The 12,622-nt window shown below is 52.9% G+C and overlaps 1 protein-coding gene across 1 annotated transcript in view; it reads left to right on the top strand.

The window, feature by feature from the left end:
- Positions 1 to 12,622, top strand: part of CADM1 (cell adhesion molecule 1) — a 143,324-nt gene that overhangs the window by 116,991 nt on the left and 13,711 nt on the right. Inside the window, exon 10 of the mRNA XM_014949513.1 lies at positions 8,782 to 8,814. Within this exon, the coding sequence (XP_014804999.1) occupies positions 8,782 to 8,814 (33 nt within the window). The remainder of the gene's footprint in view (positions 1 to 8,781; positions 8,815 to 12,622) is intronic.

The following is a 12,622-nucleotide window of genomic DNA, read 5'->3' as shown; positions in this document are numbered from 1 at the left end:
TTCGCTGATCTTTTCTATTCCAACTGCTGCTTGTGCTTTTGCTTTTGCTTGCTTTATTTATTTTTTTTATTTTGAGGTAGAGGTGACAAAGCGAAGGTGAGAACGGACCGTTGGGAGGCTAATGGCATCCTCTTTATTGTTGCTGTGACCCATCCCCTCTGTAAATGCTTTCACCTTTTTATTTGCTTTTATGAGGTTGCTGGGCTGACTCTGACTGTCCTGCTCAGGGTGTTTCGTGGCTTCTTTCCTCCTGAGGTTTTTGCAGCCGAGTCAGACTCCACGGGCTTGGAGGAGCAGGGGAGGTCTCTCTGCCGACGTGCCTTACCCCTCCACCATCCACCATCGTCTTCTCCAGCCCCTGCCATTCCCCGTCTTCCTCCCTCCAGGTGGTTTTCAGTGGCACCCAGCTCCAGGCGCCCCAGGGTGGATGCTGGGGACGCTCTGCCGGGATCTCTTCCCCGTTTTTGCAGTTTGTTCCTTTGTTTCTGCTCTCGTTTCCTTAACCAGCTTTCGTTTCACAGTAGGTTTCAGACTTGATTAGAGTCTCCCTCAGAGCCGTTTGCAGAGAAGCTCGAGCCCGCGTGTCTGGGTGTAAATGGACGTACGTACAGTTTCCCTTGGGTTTACAGTAATTAGTTAATGCTTCCAGTGACGTTTGGAAGGCTGAAGGGAAGAACTTGTCTTGGTGCGTGGTTGACCCCGGTGTGTTGCTGTCGGTGCCTGAGAACATTGAGAATATCCTGGTCCTTTTCCTGGGAACTGGGTCGTTGTCGTGGGGATAACGCCACGGACCGGCTCCTGAGCAGGGGCAGCTCATCAAAAATAGCAGTTTTGCTCTTTGCTCCTCTGCCACAAGCCTTGAAAATTGTTTGGGAATTTTCGGTGGCTTCTAGGCTCTCCTCCGCAGTAGTTTTCTGGCTTTTTTCCTATTAAATAGAAGAACAGCAGTGAGTAGTTCTCACAGTGAGGAGTGGCTCTCACCAGCACTCCTGCCCGAGCCCGTTTCTGCTGCTGTTACATGGTCCAGGGATGGCCCCATCCCGAGGGTTTCTGCCTCGCTGAGGAGCCAGTGATGCCCAGGAACTGCCCAGCAGCCCCACAGCTACAGCTGGGGGGGCTCTAGCTGTGAGGAATCCCTCCTGAAGTCTCCCACAGGTTTGCTTTGGGCATGGAAGGGAAGGGCCGATGGTCTCCAGGGCAGATGGTCTTCTGGGGTGATGTTTCCCAGCCGTTTCTGGGCTGTCCCATGTTTTTCTCACACCTTGGTTTGCAGGGATGGGGGAGCTAAAACTCAAAGCTTGCTGAGATCCTGTTGGCAGATGGGTCTCCATCATCACCTCAGTGCCCATCTGTATGAGCTTTGAACTGCTGAGGAGGCTGGAAACGTAATGAAAATGTGATATTGTTCACTGATTCCAGCAGTTGCTGCTCAGGGTCTGTAGGAAGAAGATGAGTTAGCGCCGATAAGAGAAGTTTTTGTGTTCTTTCCTGACGCCGAGCTATCGCTGAATCTTCTTGACGTGCATCTTCCCATCTTCTGCCCACAATTCTTTGAGCTCTTCCCACACCCAACAGCTGAGGCCTCTCCTCCCTCCTTTCTGTGTTTGTGTCTTGGTTTGAGGTTTTCCAGCCAGCAACCAGGCGGTGCGAAGCGGCAGAACTTTTGCTCTTCGATAGCTAAGAGACTTTGGAGCCGGGGAAAAATTAGGTCAAATTAACATAATCTCTAGAATTACATAGCATAGTGGTGTTGAAACACTTTTGAAAGCCTCAAGAGACAATTGATACCTTAATTCCCATCGTCACCGAAGCGCTGAGATGCTCTTGCGGCGCTGGGCAGCAGAGGGGGTGTCCCTTCTCCCCGGGGTGAGCGGGGGGGCTGCCGTCAGCAGCTCCTCAGGGTGAGGGGGACTGGAAATCTGCTTTGCTTTGCCTTTTTCCCCCTGCTTCTTGTATAACACTAGTCTGGTTCATGTCCCCTGGAACCACAGAGTAGTGCTGAGAAGCAGTTGTCTTGTTTTAATTTAAAAAAAAAGGGAGAGAGAGACCTGCTCAGACACAGTTTCTACATCCGAAGCTCATGCTGTTAGTCTGCTGTCATCTCTAGCAGCTGCCCCGAGGAAATTACATTTTTGGAAGCAGTCCTTTTGAGTTATTGGAGATAACTTGGTCTGGAATCATTTTCCCCTGCTCAGACTCTGAAGGGAACAGCGTGAAAGGGCTGCGTTTGCCGCCCTGCGAGCCTGGCAGTCACCCCTTTTGTGCAGGTTCTGATGACAGAGACCTTTTTTCCCTGCTTGCCCACGGTGTTTCTACCCAAAATGTGTCCCAGCGTGACGTGGAAGGGCAGCCCCATCCCAAAGGCTTCTCTGGCTTATCCCACTGACAGTGCTCCCAGTCCCTCCCCCAGCGAAGGGTCCCTTTCCTGGCCCCTCTTGCTTGCCCAGGGCCAAATCCTCCAGGAGACTTGCCCGACAAAGGCTGAGCCCTGGAGTGGTTTTAGGGCAGGGAGGTTTGGGGGCAGATGGCTGAAAAACTGCCCTCTGCTTTTTTCTGGGTGAAGGAAAAGCCGAGCAGCGACAGTTTCCAAAACAGCCCGACCTTTAAAGCTTTTCCCCCATCGTTGGTGCTCGGCTCCAGCGTAGGTGCTCCTCAGGATCTCCTGCGTGACAGCTTGATCTGTCTCCTGCACCCTCCAACACCATTGATATTCCGACCGTCCTGCGGTGTTTCGGCTCTTATCGCCGCCGAGCCCTTTTTTTTTTTTTTTTTATCAGTTCAAATTGTCCTTGTGGCTTTGTTCATTAAGATGTACAATATGATACAGGAGAGAGCAAACTGCATAATTTGAATTACCCCTCGAGTCGTTCCTTGAAATACTGGCTTTGGACAGCTGTTGTTTCCGGGGAGATAAAGGTTCTTAATAATAGCAAAGTCTTGGGGCAGGGAGTGGAGCTTTCCAGCCTGCCCTTCCGAGCATCCTCTTGCTGCCCTCTGGTCCTGCTTGGCACGGACCCCCCCGCACCCCCCTTCTGCAGCCTCCTTTGTGGGTGCAGATCTGCCTTTCTCACCCGTTCCCCACAGACGGGTCCCACAGGAGCCTTGGGACAGGTTTTGGGGGGATTTCGGGGCTGTGACACGAGCGTTACCAGCACTTCAGCCTCACGTGGGATGCTGCCCCCCCCCACCAAGCCCCCGCTGCCCCCCCTGCCAAGGATCAGTGGCGAGGTGACAGATTCCAGCCTGGGCTCTCTTTAATGCCATCTCACACCGTATTTTAAACCCCACTGATCCCTTAAAGTATCTTCTACCGTGTGTGTGTGTGTTCAGGGGGCTGAGACATCACAGGGATGGGATTTTTTTAGGTTCAGAATTCCCAGGGATGCTTGTGCCTTCTGGATGAGCTGGGTTGGAAAGCACCAAGCCGATGCTGTGGCTGCTTTTTTGGTTTTCGGGTGTTTGTTTTTTTTTTAGAAAGAGGAGGAAGCGAGCTCTGTTTGAGCAGAAGGTGTTGAGAAATCAGCCAGCCCCAAAGCAGGAGCTGCTCGTGGATGCTGAGTGTGACTATCCCGAGAAATCATGGTGTGTAGCAATCCAAAGTCCTTGAGGAGAAATGGCGTAGCAGCTTTTCAAAGCATGAATACTTTTGCTAGGAAATTTTCCTCGAAATGAGGGAAATGATGGTTTGGTCTGCAGTAGAAGCTGGGTCTGTTCCAGCTGCAGCTGGTTGTGTGAAAAACCTCCAGGGACATGGGGCTTGTCCCAGCAGAAATCCCAAAAGGTGGGAGGAATGCCACAAAAGTCATTCTTTGCCCAAATTACCTTGTGGTGGGTCTGGGGGGGTGAGGGGGCAGCGGGGGCATCGCTGAAGTGTGTTGGGACCCACAGAATCGCAGCCTTTGCTTCTTCTGGTCACTGAGGTCGCTTGTGATGCTGGTGGTGGTGGTGCTCACGTGGAGTTTAATCATAATTAGGAAACACTCGGCTTGTTCCCCAGCCAAACCCACCACGGGGGGGTGGTCAGCTCCAACCTGGGTGTTTTTACAGCTTTTTCTCCCCATTTTCCCCCTGGGAGATGCCCACGCAGGCCCCCAGGCTTCTCCTGCGCTTGGTGCCACCGAACAGAGCCTCAGCCCAGGGATTTGTTCCCCCAAATTATTTATTATTTAACTTTTGATTTCCGCTGAAGCTTCTGCATGTCCCCGGTAAAATGTCAAGTTAATTTAAAGATGATAGTGCACTCTTCTGACATTTTCATCCAGGATGTGACCGCATTAAAGGGAATAAAGGGAGAGAGAGTAGCTGACAGGCCCGTTACAGAAAATAAAATGAAATAAAATGCAGTCTTTTAGTACCGTGTCCAGTGAGCAGCGGACACGGTGCTGTCACGCCTGGTGTCACGGGTGGTGGTGCCGCGTAACTGCTGCAGAAACCATCATTTTTCTGGGCAGAAAAGGTGTGGGTTGAGGAGAGCGAGGGCAGAGGGAGCTTCTGCAGGAAACCGTGGGCAGGTGCAGTGTTCGTGAGGTTGGGCTTGAAATAAACCCCAAATCCCAGCAGACCCTTATGGAAAACCACTAAAAGGCATAGCAGGGGCCGCAGCACTAATTTTGGAATATTTTTGTTCCTGTCGCACACAACTTCCATACAGATTGCCGTGATTTTTGTGGAACATCTGGTCGGCAAATCACGCCGTCTCCGGGGTGCCCCGGCACAAAGGCTTCCAGCAGAGCCAGGGCTGCTGCTCGGAGGGTTGTTGTGCAGAATCGTAACGCAGGGGACGTCTTCACCCCTCCTGCCCCGGAGCTTCTGACGAGGGAGGGGGCTGCGGGGCTTTTCCACGCTGGGGGTTTGCGGAGCCCCTTTGCCCTCAGCCGCTCCCGATGTGCTGACGGCCCGCGGGAAGGACGGGGAGCTCCCTAGGGCTTTTCACTCCCCACAAAGACCCGAAACAGAGCAGAAATCCCATTTATAACACTGCCCACTGCTCCCTAAGGCAGCGGCGTGAGGGGACTCGCGCTCGCCCCGGTCACTAAATGTCAGGCAGTTGGGAAAACCAGAAAGGAGAAGAGCTCCCCCAGGTCAGCCTTCTGTTTTCAGTTCAGAAAGCATCTTAAAAGCCATATATAGCATGGATATCTATGCTTATTAAGACCTTTTTAGTATTTATTTTTTTTTTAAATCCCTGTTTTTCCATTCTTGGGGTGATGTGCTGCTGTAGCTCCCAGTGCAGTCGCTGTGTTTCTGAGCTGCGGGGCTGCAGCTCAGCCCCTCGAGTTGGCCAAGTCAGTGTCGCTGCCGGGGTTTTAATATTCCTCCGTCGTGCTCGTTCTGTTTGAGGCTGCGGACTAATTACGGCCGAGTTTAAAGGGCCCAGTCTGTCACCCTCCGCAAACAGTTTGAAGTTGGAGAGAATCCATTTGAAAAAAGGAGGCGGCACCGCGATGGAGCTGGTAACTCAGCGACGTGTGGCCCAGCTGCCTTCGTGCAGTGATTTTATAAATACGTGTATAGATGTGTGTGTGTGTGTGTGTGCTTGTGTAGCTGCCTGATGACGTGGTGAGTGCCTAAAACTCGGGTGTTGTCCGAGTTGTCGTTGCTGGTGGGTGACACCGTCTGCGTCGCTGGACGACGTGCGGCAGCGTCTTCACTCAAGAGCTGGCCGGGCAAAACTCCCTGCCCAGGACCAACTGACCAGAAATCACCGTGAAATGAAATGTGCAGCTCTCGAGAGGCTGGTGGCTCCAATCTCGGGTACCTTCTTTAATTAAAAACCAGTCCTCTGGCGAATTTATCTACACATAGGTTTTGGAGGCCCGTTGCGTTGTGTTACTGCTCCCCATACAGCATGTTTGGATGTCTTAGAGATTAAGATCAGGAAGGGAGGCCTTTTGTCTTTATCTTAAGATGGAGAGTACCACATTGAGCCTCTTGGTTCCTGTGCTCTCTACGTCCCCTGCTTTGCTGCATCTTGTGAAGCAGCCCCTTTGGGCACCAGCCGGTCGCTGTAGAGGATGGCCATCGGCTGCCTGCGGTTGTGCGGCTGCTGCTCGGGACCAGAACGGGGCTTTTTGGTGGTGGCAGAGCCTTTCACTGGTTCCATCAGCCTTGGCGAGGTCAGACACAGATCGAGGACTTTCTTGTCAGTCCCTGTTTGAGGAGAAGTGGTGATTTTTCTTCTAGGATCTGGGCAGAAGTCTGATCTCTGGGGTGATGTCTGCCTGGTCCAGCATAGAAACGTGGCTCTTCTTGGCAGTGAGGTAGAAGCCGATGGAATTCAGTACCTCAGTGGCACCTGGAATTCGAGGAAGGACACTTAAAGTTAGCCCATCCATCTTAAAATGATGGGTTGTCCCAGCAGCAGCGTCGCGGGGCCGGGGCCGGGGCCGTTCCTTGCCGTGCGTGGGGTTGGGGACGTGGGCAGTTTTACCTGAATTCATGAATTTCCTACCGAAGCGAGCGTGACCTTTCTCCCTCGTGCCCTGCGAGGGCCGTGGGGGTGTCCCTGTGGTGGGGGTGTCCCTGTGGTGGGGGTGTCCCCGTGGTGGGGGCGACCCTTGCTGTGCTTTAACGTGGGATCATTCCTCTCCGGAGCACTCTGTGCGCACGCGGTCCTTCTTCTCGAGGAAGACCCCGGGGCTGAAACGGACCTCCAGAAAACTCCCGCTAAACTTTAACCGGTCTGTGTTTCCTACTGCAACCATCCAAACCATTTGCTAATCATAACTTTGTCATTCCAGCTGCAGCCAACATGTTGTTTGACTTGGATATTTGTTCGCACTTACAACCGCTTGAGAACTTTATTTTGTGTAACCTGTGGGTCTCTGTCCCCAGCCGGGGAAGCGAGCTGCACTGTCCAGTTTGCACTCTTCCTTGACTAATATCTCTTCCAGCACGTGAATCCCAGTTTGCTTTCGGCAGATTCTCTATTTAGCGTAAAAGCTGACGTAACTTTTTTTATTACAGGAAGACAGTAAATTGAGACTATTGGTAGATGCCAAGATGCTATCTCAGGAATTAATACTCAGTTTTCCAGCCCTTTCTAAACAACAACTTTCCCCCCCCCACCTTCACCGTCATTTTCCCCTCCACCATTTGCTGGGTTGAAAGGAGGCACCGTTGGGGGATCGCTGCCCGAAACCCAAGAGCAGCCCCCGCTCTTGTTCCCCTCCCCGCTCCGAGGGCCCCTCTCGCAGCCCCCGGCAGGAGAACAAGCGCTGGGGTGCGTGCCTTAGATTTGATGGCCAAGACAAGAACCCGTTGGCAGTGGAAACAGGCTAACGAGGGCTTGACAACCTGTTAATGCAAATCTGGGTGCAGTTTGTTAAATTGCGCAGGGTTTATTTGTTTTGCTTTGGTAATGAAAGCATGTAGACCTCGTATCTGTAAGTACTGTGTATTCCTCGTACGATCCTTGTCCTCACTGGTGCTTCAGAAAGTCAGACCTGGGCTGTCCCCAGCTCAGCTGCACAGGGACGGGGTCCTGCTGGTTCCACTGCTGGGTCGGTACCGGAGGGGTGTCCGGGCCCCCGGCCCCCCCGGGCAGCACGGGAATGAGGGGAAACGCCAATGGGAACTGGCTGCTCTTGCAACAACAAAACTCAAGCTCCGGGCTGCTCCGCAGAACGAGGCGGGAGAGCGCTTCTCCGCACGTCCCCGTGCCCTTTTACTCATTGGAACATTGCCTGCATCCAACTGGGGGAACTGGGGGGAACCGGGGCTCCCCTGGGGCTCGAAGCCACCGGCAGGGACCCGCGGTGAGGGTTGTGTTGGGAGGAGCCATCCCCCTAAAGCAACAGCATCACCCAACACGTAGAGCCAGAGCAAAACTGAAGAGTCTCTACAAGTAAATAAGCCCATAATTTGGACAATGGGATAAAACAGGATTTAGACGTATCAGTGTAGAGGAAATAACTGAGGCCACTGTCAGGAAAAACCTTTAAACTTGCCAGTTCCAAAGATCCATGAGATGAAGCGTCCCTCCGTTGGCAAGGCGACCACCCCCAGAGGTGTCCCGTGAGGTGTAATCCACAGGGAGTGAAGTCAGCTTCAGGCTGATGACCAAAAAGCTCTAAATTTCAATGAGCAATAGCTGTTCACCAGTTACCTGTTGCGATAGAGGGGCTGGTCGCTCCCCCCTGCCTTTGCCCGTGATGGAACAATGTTTTTTACACTGAGAAATCCGGGCATCTCACGGGTGCGTGGCTCGCCGTAGCCGAGGCCGAAGGCCATGCACATCCTCAGAACCAGACGTGCAATTTCTCATTGTAGCCTTGGCTGGCCACCTCTGAAAGTCTGGGTTCGGAGGCTCCCGCAGCAGAGGAAGGAGGAGATGTGGGCAAGCACCAGGCCCTGGCCACTAGCCCTTTGGTGGAGGCAATGTTTGAATGCGTAAAAGCTGTGTTCCGAGTGTTGGCTCTTTGTCCTGGTCTTGAGCTTCTGTTTTGGTCCTTGCCAACTAAAGCGTTGGTGTCGGTGTTCTCCCCCGTCTCCTGTTCCCCTGACTTTGCAACCACCAGTAATTGTCCTGGCAAGGTCCTGGAAAAAGAGCAAAATTTACTGTTTTCCTCAGGCTCATAGCTTTTGAACTGGAGGCATGTCTTCTAAACAGTGCAACTCACTTCAAATGCTTTTTGCCTTTCATTTTATTATTGCTTGTCACGCAATGTTCTTTGAAAGCTTGCTCATATATTATCTGTTCCATTTTTTCCATTTTCCCTTTTTTTGCATGCTGTTCCTCCTGTTTCTTCCCTTCCTCCAATCCTCTGTTCCCGTGTGTAGACACAACGGCGACGACAGAACCGGCAGTTCACGGTTGGTATCACATTCCTGTTTATCTTATTTCTCAGCGCTGCTGAGTGGCAAGACAAGCCTGGGAAGGGGAGGCTGAGAAGGGAAACGTAGTCTTCAAGGGAAAACCAGGTTTCAGGTGGACTGATCTCATAAATATAACATGGGTTTTGAGGCTGGAAAGTCTGTCTGGGCTTGTCAGTTCTGCTGCGAGCTTCGCAGCCGGTTGCTCCGGTGCCAGGCGAGCGCCGGGCCCCCCGTCCCCGTGGAAACGGGGAATAAATAGGAATCCAAATCTCGAGTTTTGGGAGGCGAGGGAAACGTTGAGCTTTTTTTTTTTTTGTTTCCTCTGGTGGGGAGTTTGTAGGAGGGGGCGTCCGGCCTGGGGCCGCCCCGGGGATGCTCGGGGAGGGCAGCGCTGCGTTACTGCTCTGCGGGAGGAGCAACACTTGGCTATCGGCGCAGCAGTCTAGCGAACCAGCCCTTCTCACTGCTCCCGGCGCTCTCCCCAACAGCTTGACAGCTTCCTCAGCAGCCCACATTTTTTAAAGCCAGCCTAAATAGTCACTCCGGGCTGGGAGCTGAGCATGCCGCATCTTGGCACGAACTCCCTTTTCAGCTACAGAGCCGAAACCTCTGACAGTTTTAATTAAGGCTAATCCATATTTGAGTTTTGCTATTTTTGTGTCTTTTCACTCTGATAAACCGAGTGGTTCTGTTCTTGACGGAAGTCTGTAAAGCAGAACACCCCCTTTTCCCTGCCTGCTCCCCACGGGGCGGCTGTTGGGTGATGGGAGGAGGAGGGCTGAGAAGAGTCGGGGTTCAGGAGCGAAGAGAAGGCTCCAGGGAGACCTTATAGTGGCCTTTCAATATCCAAGGGGAGCTCCAGGAGAGCAGGAGAGGGACCCTTTGTCAGGAAGTGCAGTGACAGGACAAGGGGCAACGGTTTTAAATTGGAAGAGGGGAGATGTAGATTAGATACCAGAAAGAAATTCTTTCCTGTGAGGGTGGTGAGGAACTGGAACAGGTTGCCCAGGGAAGTTGTGGATGCCCCATCCCTGGAGGGGTTCAAGGCCAGGCTGGATGGGGCTTTGAGCAACCCGCTCTAGTGGGAGGTGTCCCTGCCCAGGGCAGGGGGTTGGAACTAGATGATCTTTAAGGTCCCTTCCAACCCAAACCATTCTATGATACTATGATGCCCCGTATCCAGTGCAGGTCTGGTCCCGGGTAACTTACCTGCCTGGGTACATTTTCCCATTGGATATAAAAATTGAAAGCCTTCAGGCATTCTTCTGTTCGCTCTGGATCCCCCATCTCCCTGCGCATGTTTAATGTCAAGGTTCCATGATGAACGTCAGGGCAAGGCAATAACAGCCCAAGCGAGGTCCTACCCACTCTGCTGGTGCTTGGGGAAGTCAGAGGAAGGCAAAATGTTAATCACCCCAAATGTTAATCACCCCACCATTAAGCCAGGGGGAGCCTTGTGGAGCTGCTTCTGAAGATGGTAGCCCAGTGTAATTACCTGCAGGTCTGCCCGGTGGCACTCGCTGAGGTGGTCCAGGGTCCAACTGCTCCTTCGAAGTTCCAGCAGGGTGTTTTGCTCTTAGAAGTGTCTGGGAGCCCTTGGGAAGGGCGGGAGGGACGCGGGGCTCAGGCTGAAAGGAACCCAGCTCCATCCCCACCTCACCCCTGCGGTTTGGCCGTAGCCAGGGCTCAGCAGTGGCCACAGGGACAGGGGGCCTCCAGAGCTTCTGCTGCTCCGGTTCCACCGAGGGGCTCTGCCTTTAGTGCTAAAATTTGCTGAGAAAAGGTGCAGGCAAAAGAATGGCGTGGCCTGAAACATCAGAAAACAGAAGAGGTTTTTTTGCCCCGGGCAGCGCGCGGGTGCGGATGCTGCTGCCTGGTTTGGGCAGGACCGGGCGGCCCCGACACGGGCAGCACCTCCAGCATCATTTCTGGGTGTCCCAGCGAGGCTTTTCTGACACCCCAAATTATTCATCCCTGGGTGGGGGCAGGTGGGGAGGCCGAGCATCGGCGCTGCCGACGGAGCTGTGGGGCAGGGGGGGGACAGGAGTCTGGCAGCCCTTCCCCCTTTCCTGAATGCAATTCCCCATGGCTTTTGTTGGTTTTAGTAGCCACAAAAAGCGTGTTTTGACCTCAAGGAGCACCTCTGAGTATTTCCAGCTGGGGACCGGGGGGGGCTGGCAGCTGAAATGACGAGCCAGCCCGGCCAAATGAGTTGCCACAGACTTTCCTGCCTTGAAACCCATCCGGTCCGTCCCGAGCCCCCGGGGCTGCTTTTCCCCTGGAGACTCGGGGTTTCTTTCCAAGCTTGTGTTGCCGGAGTGTGTATGGAGTACACCAGGTGTTTCTGTATGTTGGCCATTTGTTCTTACCGATGTCCGATGGGAGTGAGCATGTCTGTGAATGACTAGAAATGCATGGGCATGAACTACAGCCAAATGGATTTTCTCCAAAAACGATTTTTTAAATGAATTGGGGGAAGAAAAAATGTGAAACCAAAACAAAAGAACAAAAAAAAAAAAAAAAAAGAACCCAAAAAAAAGAGATTGCTAGCAAAGAAAACAAACGTAAGGCTAGTGTGGAACCAGCACAATGCTTCAATCTGGGAAAGGATTTTGAGTAATTTAATTTTTTGGAGTGTATCCTAGAGGACTGGGGGGGAAGGAGTCCTGTATGTGTGTGCATGTCACAGCGGTAGCAAAGCCCCTGCCATTCCCGTTTCCTCCTGGAAGGGAGGCGACGGCAGCGATGCATGAGTGACTTACAGCACGAACATTGTTAACTCTTTTGTTGAAAAAAAAAAAATGAGAGCTTAACTGTAAATTTTCTGATGCACTTTCTCCTTTCTCTGCACTGTTCATTGCCAGAACTCCAATAACAGCATGGTCATGGCCAGCAGGAAGGCTTGTGCTTCTGCTGCACCCCAACTGGGCCGGGTTGCCCGAGCTTAAGCCCTCCTTGCCCCTCTGGTTGCCCGTCCTGGGGTCAGGGTGCCGTCGGGGCTGGTGGCACCGCGGGTCCCTGCAGACGGTGGCGGAGCCGGGAGAGTAACTCTGTCTCCGAGAGGCTGCCACCAAACCTGGGAAGAAAACCCTTTTTCTGCCATGCCTTTTCTTGTCCCCCCCACCCTGCCCCTTTCCCCCTCAAAGTCAACATCCCAGATTTTAATTTCCCATCCCTTTGGGGAGCCCTGGCCTCCTGCCCCCTGCCCGGGCGGGCCATGTATAAGCAGCCATGACCTTATACATGACAGTCCTTTGCTACGGCAGGAGGAATTTCACCATTTTTTTTCCCCAAATTTTGCTCCCGCCCTGTGGTAAGCAAAGAGCTTTCAGAGCTCTGGAGTGGTTTTCCCCGTCCGGGGGCGATGCCGGTGGCGCGGAGCCGTGTCCCTGGGCAGGGGGATGCCCCGGGGTGCCCTTCAGCTCCCACCCCCGCGGCAGAGACACGGCGCGGGCAGCATTTTCTGCTCGTCCTCAGCAAAAGGTAGGGCTGGAAAAAAAAAAAAAAAAAAAAAAAAAAATCTCTTCTGAAGCTGGCAAAGCAGGAAGTCTGGAGCGAAGGTTAAAATCACCAAAGCAGCCCAATCGTGAAGGAAGAGTGACGAGAAAATACCTTGCCCATAATATAGCAGGTAAATTACTTTATAAGCTGCAAATTCTTCCCCCAAGGCCCGTATGAATTTTTAATTACGGCCTTAGCAGGGTTTTGTACAGGAAGGTTTAACACCACCGTGTTAAGCTCTTGTGGCTTTTTCCGATAGCGCTCGGTCCCGGAGAATGAGGATTTTCTTGTCTGGAGCCCAGAG

This window comes from Calidris pugnax, unplaced genomic scaffold (genome assembly GCF_001431845.1).
Source record: "Calidris pugnax isolate Ruff unplaced genomic scaffold, ASM143184v1 scaffold180, whole genome shotgun sequence".
NCBI classification, from domain to species: Eukaryota; Metazoa; Chordata; class Aves; order Charadriiformes; family Scolopacidae; genus Calidris; species Calidris pugnax.
Note: the sequence above shows the minus strand (reverse complement) of the source record. Positions and strands in the feature narration are given on the sequence as shown.